The 14,666-nt window shown below is 47.1% G+C and overlaps 1 protein-coding gene across 1 annotated transcript in view; it reads right to left on the reverse strand.

Annotated features, from left to right (window-relative positions):
- The window catches only part of GPR158 (G protein-coupled receptor 158), a 265,624-nt gene that overhangs the window by 126,295 nt on the left and 124,663 nt on the right, over nucleotides 1–14,666 (reverse strand). Inside the window, exon 4 of the mRNA XM_083189245.1 lies at nucleotides 2,072–2,289. Within this exon, the coding sequence (XP_083045371.1) occupies nucleotides 2,072–2,289 (218 nt within the window). The remainder of the gene's footprint in view (nucleotides 1–2,071; nucleotides 2,290–14,666) is intronic.

Consider the following 14,666-nt stretch of genomic DNA (forward strand, 5'->3'; position numbering starts at 1 on the left):
TTCAGCATGCACAAAGCATATCTTCACTTTAGCTCAGTGACGGCATGACATCACACATACGCTGTGGCAGAAAAGAAAGCCGATGTAACCTGTGGAGCGAATGAATGCCGTCTGGCAGACACAGCACCTAAGAGCAACAGGAGGTGTGGGGGCACAGGTTAATGAGACCATGAGCCTGCCAGGACCTGAGGAAAGGGGTGGTGGCTGCAGCTCAACAGTGATAAAAGCGCCTTCTGCATCATCTAGTGAGGTGGGTGTTGGTGCTGACTTTTCCTCTGGAATTACTGTGCAGGGCCATGGTGAAGGTAGAACTAGTTCCACATACCATTACAGGTATTGAAACTCAGTTAACCCCTGTTCCCCCTAACTTTAACCCCTACTCCAGTGAATTGATAAACTGTATTATCAAGAATATTGTTACAGAATAGTTGTCTCCACTGCGTATAGCTGACAATTATTGTGTAAGACCTTATGGCTTTATGTGTATATGAATATTTTTGTTTTATTGTCTATGTCAATGGTCCTCAGGCCCTACACAGGTCACGTTTTCAATCAGGGGCTTAAATTCATCTAAGTGGCCCAGGGGCAAGGTGGAGTTTGGTGTCTTTGACCTAAAAATATGAGCGGTATTCAATGAGGCTGATTCGCCAGGTTTTTATGGCGAATTCGTGCTGTTTGGCGAATTTCTGTCAAAAACGGTGAATCACCCTATTCAATGACCACATGGCGAATACATTTCTAGGTTTTTTTCACCATGATTCACCGAGTAGCAATCGCTATCTTTTTATGGTGAAGTGGAATGTGAACTTTTAAAATAAAGTGTTTTGTTTTTTACATTTGGTGTCAAAAAATCAGGAATTTTATTCTGAGGAGGGGCATGCTATTTTTATTCATGTGCTGTAAGCACATGAATATATATTTAATTTTAAAAATAATATTATTTTTTGTTTATTTTTTTTTTACACAGCATCCAGCAGGTGGCGCCAGAGCGGAGCCGCTCATTACATATTCATATATTCACTGCACGATCATTTTGATCGTGTGTAGTGAATATACGCTTGCCTGCTGGCACCCCCGGGGGGGCAGCCTGTGCTGCCTGGCACCCGGGGAGCACACCTAACCCCCCACAAAGGTCTGGGCTAGGCAGAGAGACTTCCATCTCTCTGCCTGGCACCGTCCTGAGGCTCCCTGCGGCAATCGCCGCAGGAGCTCATATTCGCCAGTCAGGGGCTCGCTGCCCCTGACTCGTTGAATACCGGAGCCCGCCGGCTCCGGAACGTGGCGAATGTGCAGCGAATCCAAAAAAGGATTCGCTGCACCTCGCAGGTATTCACATTGAATACCGCCCAGAGTGTCTGTTAACATTCACCTGTTCGTATCATCTTAGAGTCCAGCAGCATTGCGTGCTGCAGCGCAGGCTGAGTGGTACCAGGTAGGATCCCTACTGTCCCCTATTGCAGATGTTAGCAGGGCTCCTGGTATAGAGCCAAATATCTACAGGTGTGCCACAGAGCTCCATTGTGAGCAGTGGTCACACTTGGATCTCACTGTGAACCACACAGGATCTGCTTTACATGCAGTTGCCCCTTCAGGGCTTGGAGCACGGAGGCTGGAGCCTCCATTGCCTCTGCGAGATACGTCCTGTTTCAAGGTCACCCATTGTGTATAACCAACTGTCCCATTTGAAAAATCCCCAGGTTTGCTCTATGTCTTAAGTTTGCCATACCTGGTAATGGATGAGAGCAAATTACAGTTGACCAGTTGCTTCAAAATTCTGGAAAACTGCCAAACTGTCATTCAGATATTACCAGGTTTTTGTTCCAACCAGCCAGATCTGACAATAAATCTGTAGATGTATGGCCAGCTTTACTAGTGGCTATTCTGTGGACCCATTTCCTTTTATGTACAAAAAACCCCATTGATTTTTACACTTTTTTACATGACATGATAAGTTGCTTAGAATGGGATGATTATGAATGTACTCGCTTGCTGTGTATCAGGGCCCATTTGAAGAGATAATGTCGCCACCACATACAGTTACAGTTTAATCAGAAGAAGCAATGTTGTTTACCTTTGCTCTGCGGAAATGGTAGACCACAAGCATGCTTATGAAGTTTAGCAGCATGCAGAAAGCTTGGAACGAGATGACAGCAATTCGTAAATACTTGTCCTCCTGCGCATAGCAGGGAGCATCAGCCGTACAGTACGAACAACCTTCCCTGCAGGGTAGACACTTATATTCTTCTTCAGATATTTCTCCTCTAGAAAAATGATTATCCACATTCTGCCCTAGAGGAATGAAAAAACCATTATACATATTGTACGTAGTAAGTTGTCTGCAAACAATTTGCTAAGTTTTCTGCTTTGTGTTCAATAAATTAGCATACTAACCCATAAAATACACAGTGGAGGGTGTGGATAATGAGGGTTCAGCACCTACACACACAGGAGGGTGCATATAATGCAGGTTCATCACCTATGTACAGTTGTGGATGTACTGTAAATAATGTGGATTCAGCACCTACACACACACACACACACACACACACACACACACACACAGTGATGGCTGTACATAATGTGGGCTCATCGCCTACACATAAACGAGGCTGTACATAATGTGGAGTGGAGGCTTTAGATATTTAGGACTCATCACCTACACACAGTGGAGGTTGTAGATATTTAGGACTCATCACCTACACACAGTGGAGGCTGTAGATATTTAGGACTCATCACCCACACACAGTGGAGGCTGTAGATATTTAGGACTCATCACCCACACACAGTAGAGGCTGTAGATACTGTATTTAGGACTCATCACCTACACACAGTGGAGACTGCAGATATTTAGGACTCATCACCTACACACAGTAGAGGCTATAGATAATGATATTTAGAACTCATCAACTACAAACAGTGGAAGCTGTTGATATTTAGGACTCATCACTTACACACAGTGAAGACTGTAGATATTTAGGACTCATCATCTACACACAAAGGAGGCTGTTGATAATGAGGACTCATCACCTACACACAGTGGAGGTTGTAGATATTTAGGACTCATCACCTACACACAGTGGAGGTTGTAGATATTTAGGACTCATCACCTACACACAGTGGAGGTTGTAGATATTTAGGACTCATCACCTACACACAGTGGAGGTTGTAGATATTTAGGACTCATCAACTCCACACAGTGGAGGTTGTAGATATTTAGGACTCATAACCTGCACACACTGGAGGCTGTTGATAATGAGGACTCATGATAGCCCCATCATTATATAAGTGGATGACGTGGATGGAATAAAACTGTTTGATGGTTCGGTTTTTGCAAAAGGGTCTGCAAAAAAAACCTATTTGTGATGCTTTTGCAATTCTGCAAGGGGCTCAATTTCTTCCTGTCTGTGCGGCGTCTTTCTGCTCGCAGTCTCTGATGTGCCATCCATGCTGAATTAAAACCAGAGTGTGGTAGGAAACCATCATTTCTATCACCATTCCATTATCAAATGACTTTCCTTTTTTCAAATGTCATTTGTTTCTGATAATGATAACTTATTACGCGTTATACTCTTATTACGCTTTACACTAGACTCTGGTAACCTTTACTTAAGAAAATGATTGGACGGCAGTTTTGTAATAACTATTCAGGTTTACTGAAGCAAAGCCATTCTATGAAAAAGCCTTAAGTAGTAATGAAAAGGGCAAGCACCAATCAGGTATGTAATTAGGATATTAAAGAATACACCAGTGGTGTCACTGTAATTTATGGAATGCCTGTTTTATGGAAGGTATTTTTTATTTTTTTTTAAGCTTGTAAATTTATTATGAACCTGTGATTAGGAACCTAAAAATTGAATAGCTCACTTGTTTTTTCATAAACTTAAATGTACCTCTACGAACGGTTCTTTAATTCTACAACACAATCAGAGTCCATGGGCTAAATGTAATGTAATAGGATGTGCATTCAGTAAATGTGCGAGGTTACTGCAAAACTCACACATTTTTTTTTAACTCGCCCAATGGGCCCAATTCAGCTTAATTGGGTCCCCAGTGTCTTTGCACCGGGGACCGATGTTGCAGCTCTGTGTATCCATGTAGGCGAATATACGCATGTGTAGGGCCGCATTATTGATGCCTTCAGGGACTATCACAGTCACCAAGGCATTCGTACAGAGGGGAGCGAGAAGTTGGTGGACAGGGGCTGGGAGCAGGGGAACACCCAGCATTTCCTAGGTGTGTCCACAAAAAATTCTAGGCGTCCGCATGTAAAAGCAAGCATGTCGAAGCCTGTACAGGAAGGACAGCTGATGTCACATGATGTCAGCGGTCAGCCCCTGCTTGGCCATATCGAGGCCAGATAAAAGTCAGCTCAGACTGACTTTTATCTGTGAGCCTGTGAAAAATCATTCGATGGTCGGCATCCATCGAAGGATTTTTTGCATGTACGGCCACATGCCAATGGATGTGTCAGCGAACACATCCATTCGTATGCGGTTGCGGGCATTCCCTCTTTGCCGGGGCGGTCATTCACTTACCCAGCGGGCGGTATTTAAGCGCTCTGTAAGCATCGATTTTCGCTGTTTACCGAATCAAGCTGAATCATCCCCTAAGTGGAAGAACATGCAAACTCACATATTTCTCCCACAACATGATCAGGGGTATTTGGGGTCTGTCATTTCGCACCCCACCGCCACACCCCCGCCGCTGGTAGACAGAGAGAGAGGCCAGTGGGGGCAGGAGATTTCAAATTAATAGGGCAGCCGCTGATTGAATGAGAGACCTCTCTCAGCCAATCAGCGGCCTTCCTGTTCATTTGAAATCTCCTGCCAGCCGCCGGCCTCTCTCTGTCTGCCAAAGGCCGGGGTGAGGAGGTGCCGCGGGCAGGTGGAAAAGAGGTGCTTCGTGGGGGGATAAGCTGCCGCTGATGGGACATGGCTACATTGTTCATCACACCTACACATGGAACGATGTGGCCATGAAGGGATCGATAAACGACCCATGGGCACATGCATTGGATCGTCATCAAGCCTACACACGGTAAGTTTTTCGACAATTGGTCATTCCAATCGATCGTAAACGGACATATAGTTTACAAAATCTTACCATGTGGGGGCACCTTTAGGTTACAAAACATGGCAGTGTACAGTCAGAATAAGGTTAAGACTCAAACACGGCCTGCTGACCGGCATTGCAGGTGGAGATTGCACGGACCTATCGCCCCCAAAGCCCCCCAAAATTCCTATATATTACTGTATATCAGTTTTGATTGGTACGTTATTGGTATTTTATGCATATATATATATATATAGACTTACAAACTGATAGCCAGCAACATCAGATAAATGCAAAAGATTTTTATGGCATATTTTTAAAGTGCAAGAGTGACAATGTACAAAAAGAGATCCGGTACATGCAAGTAAAGTGCAATCAAAAAATACTTAGCAGCATAGTGAAAGACCGGTACATCTCCAATGAGGTCATGGCACTCATTTGAGATGTACCGGTCTTTCACTATGCTGCTAAGTATTTTTTGATTGCACTTTACTTGCATGTACCGGATCTCTTTTTGTACATTGTCACTCTTGCACTTTAAAAATATGCCATAAAAATCTTTTGCATTTATCTGATGTTGCTGGCTATCAGTTTGTAAGTCTACAAATTCAACATATCTGTGCCGGGCACTCAGGAGCTGAATTAAGTATGTGTGTGCAGTTTATCCTCTATTCCTATATATATATATATATATATATATATATATATATATATATATATATATATATATATATATATATATATATATATATATATATATATATATATATATCTATATATATATATCTATATATATATATAGATATATATATATATATATATATGTACAAACTAGAAAGACAATATAAACATTTATTTCTATTTTTATATATTTTTGTAATTTATTCTTATAACTAATTAGGTTTATATCTATACTAGAGATGTACGGCGGCAACTTTTTCGGGTTTTGGTTGTGGTTTTGGATCTGGATCTCCTTTTGTGTTTTGGATCTGGATTGGTTTTGGCAAAACCACCCTTGCGGGTTTTGGTTTTGGATCTGGATTTTTATGAAAAAATGCTAAAAATGGCTAAAATAACAGAATATGGGCTTGTTTTTGCCCCCAAAGTATTATTGACCTCAATAACATTAGTTTCCACTCATTTCTAGTCAGTTTTGATCACTTCACAGCTCACAAAATTGTTTTCAATTACTGTAGTTGGGCCAAAAGGGTATACCGAGGTAGCTGGATGACTAAGCTAAGCGACAGCAGTCGGCATCACATACAGTGGCGTAACTAAGTTAACCCACCACCCCGCCAAGCACCACCAATCCCCCGCCGCCCCGCCGCCCATGCAAACACCCCCCCCCCCCCCCCAATCCCTTGCAGCCTTACCTATCGCGCTGGTCCCGGCGGCTCCGTTCTTCTTCTGCTGAGGACCACCACAAAATGGCCGCCCCCATACAGCAGACAGTTTCAGAGAACTGTGTGCTATATGGGGGCGGCCATTTTGTGGTGGTCCTCAGCAGAAGAACGGAGCCGCCGGGACCAGCGAGATAGGTATGTCTGCGGGGGATTGGGGGGGGGTGTAACTATAGCACCGCAGCCCCCGGCGCCCCCACATGCACAGCGCCCCCCCCCCCCCGCGGTCGCGGGGGCTGCGGTGCTATAGTTACGCCGCTGATCACATACATGTGGACCTTACACTTCCAACCTGGCACATCTTGGAAGCAGAGCGGCACTGCAGGGGCAGACAGGGTGGCAGTTTAATAAACTACCCCAAAAAAAGAGAAATGCTCCAAAGAGCAAAAAATACAAAGAGGTATCGGCCTTGTCATGACTGGTGGTAGCAGCTTCAGCACTTCTATCAGGTTGCTGATCTCCCACTAATTCCTCCTCCATCATCCTCCAAAAATGTGTTTTTATTTTATTTATTACTTTTATTTATTTTTCTTACTTTACACTGGACACAGCCTGTCACACTAGACACAGTCCCTGGACACTGGACACTATCCCTGGACACAGCCCCTGGACACTGCCCCTGGACACTGGACACAGCCCGTCACCCTGGACACAGCCCCTGGGCAATGGACACAGACTCTGGACACAGCTCCTGTACACTGGACACAGGCGTCACCCTGGACACAGCCCGTCACCCTGGACACAGCCCCTGGACAATGGACACAGCCTCTGGACACAGCTCCTGTACACTGGACACAGCCGTCACACTGGACACTGCCCCTGGACACTGGACACAGCCCGTCACCCTGGACACAGCCTCTGGACAGCGCCCCTGGACACAGCTCCTGTACACTGGACACAGCTGTCACACTGGACACTGCACCTGGACACTGCTCCTGGACACTGGACACAGCCCGTCACCCTGGACACTTCCCCTGGACAATGGACACAGCCATTCACCCTGGACACAGCCCCTGGACACTGTACACAGCCCGTTACACTGGACACTGGATATAGTCCGTCACACTGGACACTGGATATAGTCCGTCACACTGGACACTAGATATATGCCGTCACATTGGACACAGCCCGTTACACTGGACACTGGATACAGCCCGTCACCCTGGACACAGTCCCTGGACAATGGACACAGCCCCTGGACAATGGACACAGCCCCTGGACAATGGACACAGCCCCTGGACAATGGATACAACCCCTGGACAATGGATACAGCCAATGGACAATGGACACAGCCCCTGGACAATGGACACAGCCCCTGGACACAGCCACTGGACAGTGGACACAGCCCCTGTACACTGGACACAGCCCCTGACACACTGGACACAGCCCCTGACACACTGGACACAGCCCCTTGTATTATGGACACTGCAGCACCTGTACACTGAGTGTACAGTCAGCAGCACTGCAGCCCCTGCGTGTGAGCACTGCAGCACCTAGTTTACAACAAAATAAAAAATCAGTCACTAAATAAATCACAGCACAGGGCACAAGGCACAGGGCACGGAGCACAGAGCACAGAGCACGGAGCACGGAGCACAGATCCCAACCACCCTCTCCTATAATGGAGTGAAGATGGTGGGGCGCGCGTGCGTCTTATATAGAATCCAGATCCCGCTAGAATCCGACAGCGCGATGATGACGTTTTGCCTTGTTTTCGGTCCGGAATTCAGGCGGGAACTCCCGAGCCGGCTCGGATCCTGGCTCGGATCACCATATTCAGATCTGAAGGATCCCGGAGATCCGGACCCGCTCATCTCTAATCTATACCCCAGAATTATATTAATATGGTAGTACTTGAAGAGAAAAAAAATCCTGGTTAAATGAAAAGGTCAGTAAACTATGGAGTCTTTTTGTTGTAGTAAGAGAATACTAATATTAAATTAATAGATATCTATAGAGAAATACTTAAATGTATTTGAATACCTTGTTATAGGGTTTATGTGTAAAAAGAACTACTAGCAACATCTGGGCTCAAGTGGCATAACAGATAACAATACAGACCAGTGTATAATGAATTCTGAGTGAATGGAAACTATTTCAAACTGAATTTTGTTATATGACGTTATAAATAGTGTGGTTGTTTTATTTACTTTTATAAATATACTTTTATAGTTTAAATATAGTTTTGATGGAAAATAGATATGTACGTGTATATATATTAATATATAGGTGATAGTCAGGGCTATTTTTCAGCAGGCTCCAGCAGGTACTGAGGCCCTTATTCTAGTTCACTCTTTCTGACAAAATATTTCGGTACTTGTGTAGTTTCACGGCGCCAGCATGGCCACTGAGCCCGCAGCGTGGGCGAGCGAAGCGAGCCCCGCAAGGGGACTCAGACGCACGGCGCCATGCTGCAAGGAACAATATTTCTTAGATGGACAAAATCATGTGCACTGCAGGTGAGGCAGGTGTAAAACCCCACCCAAATCTAATTATCTCTGCACAAGTAACACCTGCCTCACCTGCAGTGCACATACCTCCCAACCGTCCCGGATTCGGCGGGACATTCACGATTTACGGCCGATCTCCCGTCGTCCCGATACTGCTTACCGCAGTCCCGGCTTCCCGAGACGGTTGGGAGATATAAACCACGATAATGGGGCAGATGTATCATAGCAGCGCTTATCGCGCCGCTATGATACTTCCTGCTTTGCCTCAATAGCGAGGCGAAGCAGGAAAGGACATCGACAAGATGTATTAACATCTTGTCTGCCGAAGCGGGGGAACGTTAACTCCCCCCTTCGGCGATGTCCCTTTCTGGAGATAGCGCATCAGTTAATACTGATGCGCTATCTCCTGTCCCCCGTCCGGCCGCACTGGGCATGCGCGGGATCTCGCTGTTCACGCAAGATCCCCAGCGCAGCCCATACCTAACAGCAGGGACAGTGCTGTCCCTGCTGTTTAGATAGGGCTTCGCCAGCCTGATGCTGGCGAAGCCAAAGCAGGCTTCGTGCGGAACGGTCAGCGATGCTGACCGTTCATACATTCGGCCTGCTATCATTTTGATAGCAGCGCCGATATGGACAGGGGCGCATAGTCCTTTACCGCATCTCACCTCCTTCATACATGGGGGAGAAGCGGTATCAGTGCACATAACGTGCGCTGATACCCCTCCTCCCCCATAACGACCCTTCATACATCTGCCCCATTATTACGACGAGCGGCGAAAATGGGGGCGTGGCCGGATTTCGCGTCACCCCGTGAGGCCACGCCCCCTTTTATCGAGGCCACACCCCCTTTTCGGGAGCGCGCGCGGCTTCGCCGCGCGAACGTCCCGACCTCCCAACTTCAAAAGTTGGGAGGTATGAGTGCACATGGTTTTGTCCATCTAAGAAATATTTTGTCAGAAATAGTGAACTAGAATAAGGGCCTCAGTTCCTGCTGGAGCCTGCTGAAAAATAGCCCTGGTGACGGGTATCTGATCACAGGGCTCTGCTAATTAGCAGAGAACCGAATGCTTCTGAATAACCCCCACTTAGTTTACTGTTTTCATGCTATGTAAAATGAAGGCATCTTTGTGCCTTGGCAACTGTCCGTTTCTTGGATGTTGCGTAACCTGCAGGGGGCTGTTGTCTCATGTTGTATAAACATTCAGTGCTTTCCATGGCAGGTGTGACCTCATGCCAGACAGAGAGCACATACTGTATACACTCAGTGATCTGCACAGGTGATAACGGCTTGTGAACAGGGAAATTGCTGCATTTCATCATGGATCTCACCTTAGTAAACTAGCAGGATACAAAACTATTTTGCAAATGCCGAAAACCCAACTTTTTTTTTTAAACCTCTCCCTTTTTGTAAATTAACCCCATAGAAATGAAAATAAAGGCTGCTCAGTACAGACACTAAAACCCTTCAACAATAAGAAAGAGCAACCATAGCGTACAAAAATATGTGTCCAGTCATTTTAAATTGCCATATAACAGGTATTATTGTCTGCCCTAGATTTCCATTCAGAAAGGATTTTGAACATACTGTAGAACATTTAGTTACAACCATATCTAAGAAATATTTTGTCAGAAAGAGTGAGCTAGAATAAGGGCCTCAGTTCCTGCTGGAGCCTGCTGAAAAATAGCCCTGGTGATAGTATAAGTGTTATGTTGCCCTGGCTTGGGCACCAGGGACAATACGGGTTCCAGACGGAGAGATGATAAGGCGTGAGCCCACAGCCGGAACCGCCGGTTAGGACGGCCACAGCGGGTCCTACACTCTCTCTGTTGAGTCCCCGAGGCAGGTGGCAAACCCCTGCGGAGCTAGGCTTCACCTGTGGCCGCCGCGTTCGAAGGAGCGAGTTAAGCCCGCTCCGACCCCGATGCAGCCAGGTCTTATGTGGTGACAAGGGGTAAGCGACCGCCACGGGGAACACTCAAGAGGATAAGCTGTCTACTGGTCCTAACTGGAAACTGGCCCCTAACTGCCGGCACCAGGCCAAGACGGGGAGTGCGACCTAGTCGCAGACACCAGCGGATAGAAGGGAGTCCCCAAGAATACTCCAAAGGGACCGTGACTCCCAAAGCAGGGATCTGGAAGAACGGTGACACTCCTGCCTAAACAGAACACTAATGGCAGACGTGGGCCAGGGAACACATACAAAAGGACGGGGACAAGGAAAAAAAGAAGATAACAAAGGACAGTCCCACGGAGGGGCTAGCCACGGAGGGCCAGAGAACCAAGGAAGATAAAGACCAGAGCTCCACTGGAGCACTTACGTGACCCACGAAAGATGGAGACAGTGGGTCCGCTGCAGGCTCACAGGCTGATGGAGGAATACAGCAGAGGAGTCCGGTGAAGTGCTGGAAACAAGGGATCCACAGGAACAAACAGCTGACCGGCTGGGAGACAGGACAGGCTGCAATGGAGATCTGCAGCCAGGAGAACTGGGACCAAGGACCCAGGGGACCGGAGAGAAGAAGCTGATAGCAACAATAGCACAAAGCTATAACCGGCGTCTGTGCCCAGCAGACGCCGGCTATTTATTCAAATCTCGCGCCGCCTGACTGACGTCAGGCACGCGCGTTGCTGGCTGCCGGGCGGAAGCTCGGGGACGTTGCCTAGCAACGCCCCGACGCTTAGCCTCCGAGCGAGGCTTGGGACGCTGCTCGGCAGCGTCCCCCGCCGCGTCAGATGACACTGCGTCTGCAGCGTCAGATGACACTGTGCTCGCCGTCCGTCCGGGTGCAGGGACACCCGGACGGCGTGCAACAGTACCCCCCCCTTGAGGAAGGGTTAACAACCCTTTCCCACCAGGTTTATCCGGGAATTGACGAAAAAAGGCCCTCCTAAGTTTGGGTGAATGCAAATCTACATCGGAAACCCAGGACCTCTCTTCGGGACCAAATCCCCTCCAGTGTACCAGAAACTGCAAGGAACCTCTCACAAGTCTAGAATCGAGGATCTTTTCCACGCGGAACTCCTGTTGCCCCTGCACCATCACTGGGGCGGAGCCATTCCTCAGTCTGCGAGGAAATCTCTGTGAAAACACCACCGGCTTATGAAGCGAAGCATGAAAGGTACTCGAAATCCTGAGGGACTTAGGTAAAGCAAGACGGAATGCTACCGGATTAACCCTCCTGACAATCCGAAAAGGCCCAATGAACCGAGGCCCTAACCTTGCTGATGGTTGGTGAAGCTTTATATTACGGGTGGATAGCCACACCCAGTCACCAACTTTGAAAGAGCAAGGCCGTCTGGATTTGTCAGAGAATACCTTCTCTCTGAAAGCAGCTTCTTTAAGGGCCAAGTGGACTTTCCTCCATACGACTTTGAGGCGAGAGGCAGCTGACGAAGAAGAGCCAGAGGCATTCGGTCCCAGAGAATTAGCCCGTGGATGGAATCCGTAGACTGCAAAAAAGGGCGACGTCTTAGAGGCCGAATGATGTGCGTTATTATACGCAAATTCGGCTAACGGCAAGAAACTAACCCAGTCATTTTGAAGTTTGGAAACAAAAATCCTCAGATATTGTTTAAGAGACTGATTAAGGCGTTCTGTTTGTCCATTGGCCTGTGGATGGAATGCGGAAGTAAGGCTGATCTTCACCTTTAAGGCAGCACAGAACATTCTCCAAAACTGAGCCACAAACTGTGGACCCCGGTCGGACACAATATCACTGGGAAATCCGTGCAGACGAAAAATGTGTTGAAGAAATAGCGTGGCCAGCTCTTTAGCCGAGGGTAACTGCCTTAAAGCCACGAAATGCGCCATCTTAGAAAATCTATCGATGACGACCCAAATGACTTGACAGTGTGATGAGACTGGAAGACCCACAATAAAATCCATGGCCAGATGGGACCAAGGCCTGCCTGGGACGGACAAAGGCAACAACTCCCCCAATGGTCGAGAACGAGGAACTTTATGTCCGGCACACTCCGGACAAGACAAGACAAAGTCCTTGCTGTCCCTGGCCATCCCTGGCCACCAGACCACTCGGGATAATAAAGCAAGGGTTTTATATACTCCTGGGTGACCCGAAATCTTAGTATCATGGCATTCTGCCAACACTCTGCGTCTCAATGAAGGAGGAACAAATAGTTTGTTCTCCGGAGTTTGGGCTGGAGCTTGCCCTTGAGCTTGCCGGAGAAAACCCTCCAAGGTCTGGCTAACTCCGGCATGGATACAAGATGAAGGAATGATGGACCCAGACTTGATCCCACCCTCTTGTTGAGGAACAAAACATCTGGAAAGGGCGTCTGCCTTAATGTTTTTTGATCCAGGGACATAAGAAATAATGAAATTAAATCTCATAAAGAAGAGTGCCCACCGGGCTTGGCGAGCGTTCAGCCTTTTGGCTGATTCAATGTATTGTAGATTCTTATGATCGGTCAAGACCAGAATCTGATGAACAGCTCCTTCCAGCCACTGACGCCATTCATCAAAGGCCCACTTGATGGCAAGTAACTCCCTGTTGCCCACATCATAATTGGACTCAGCTTGAGAAAATTTTCTGGACATGTAGGCACAGGGGTGGAATTGTGAAGACTCCGGGTCTCTCTGAGAGAGAACCGCCCCGGCCCCAACTTCGGAGGCGTCGACTTCTACCACAAATGGCAGCTCAGGGTTGGGATGTCTAAGAACTGGAGCCGAGATGAAGGCTTGCTTCAAGGTCTTGAAAGCCTGTTCTACCTGAGGAGACCATGCTGATGGATCCGCACCTTTCTTGGTCAACGCCACCAAGGGTGCCACAATTGAAGAAAAGGCATGAATGAATCGCCTATAATAATTGGCGAACCCAAGAAATCGCTGGACTGCTTTTAAATTGGTGGGTCGCACCCAATCTAAAATGGCTTGTAATTTCTTGGGGTCCATTTGGAACCCTTGTGAAGAAATTATATATCCCAAGAAAGACACCTGGGTCACCTCAAATTCGCATTTCTCTAATTTAGCGAATAACTGATTCTCGCGTAATTTTTGCAGAACCTGACGAACTTGTGTCCTATGCGAGTCCAAGTCTTGGGAGAAAATTAAAATATCATCTAAATAGACAACTACGAATTTGCCCAAGAATTCCCGAAGGACATTGTTAATAAAATCCTGAAAAACGGCTGGGGCATTGGATAAACCGAACGGCATTACCAGGTACTCATAGTGCCCCATCTGAGTACTGAATGCCGTTTTCCACTCGTCCCCTTCCAGGATTCTTATGAGGTTATAAGCCCCCCTAAGGTCAATTTTAGAAAAAATGGTAGCGGAACGTAGTTGGTCAAACAGAACCGTAATTAAAGGAAGGGGATAGGTGTTTTTCACCGTAATTTTATTAAGGGCACGGAAATCTATGCACGGCCTCAAAGAACCATCCTTCTTTTCCACAAAGAAGAAGCCGGCGCTGAGCGGAGATTTAGAGGGCCGAATAAACCCCTTGGACAAACTTTCTTGGATGTAGTCATCCATGGCCTTTGTCTCCGGGAGAGACAATGCATAAAGTCTACTCTTGGGCAATGGCGCGTTGGGGACCAATTGTATGGCACAGTTGTATGGCCGATGTGGAGGTAAACTGTTGGCCTTACCCTTAGAAAACACGTCTGCGTAATCCCGGTAGGGAATGGGAATCCCCGCTAAAGAGGTGGATTTCACAGGGAGCGAAATATGAAGGCACTTCTGTCGACAATTGGGGTTCCACTGGGTAATCTCCCCAAGGCGCCAATCAATGATGGGATTGT

The sequence above is a fragment of the Crinia signifera genome, chromosome 5 (assembly GCF_055691185.1).
Source record: "Crinia signifera chromosome 5, ASM5569118v1, whole genome shotgun sequence".
NCBI lineage: Eukaryota > Metazoa > Chordata > Amphibia > Anura > Myobatrachidae > Crinia > Crinia signifera.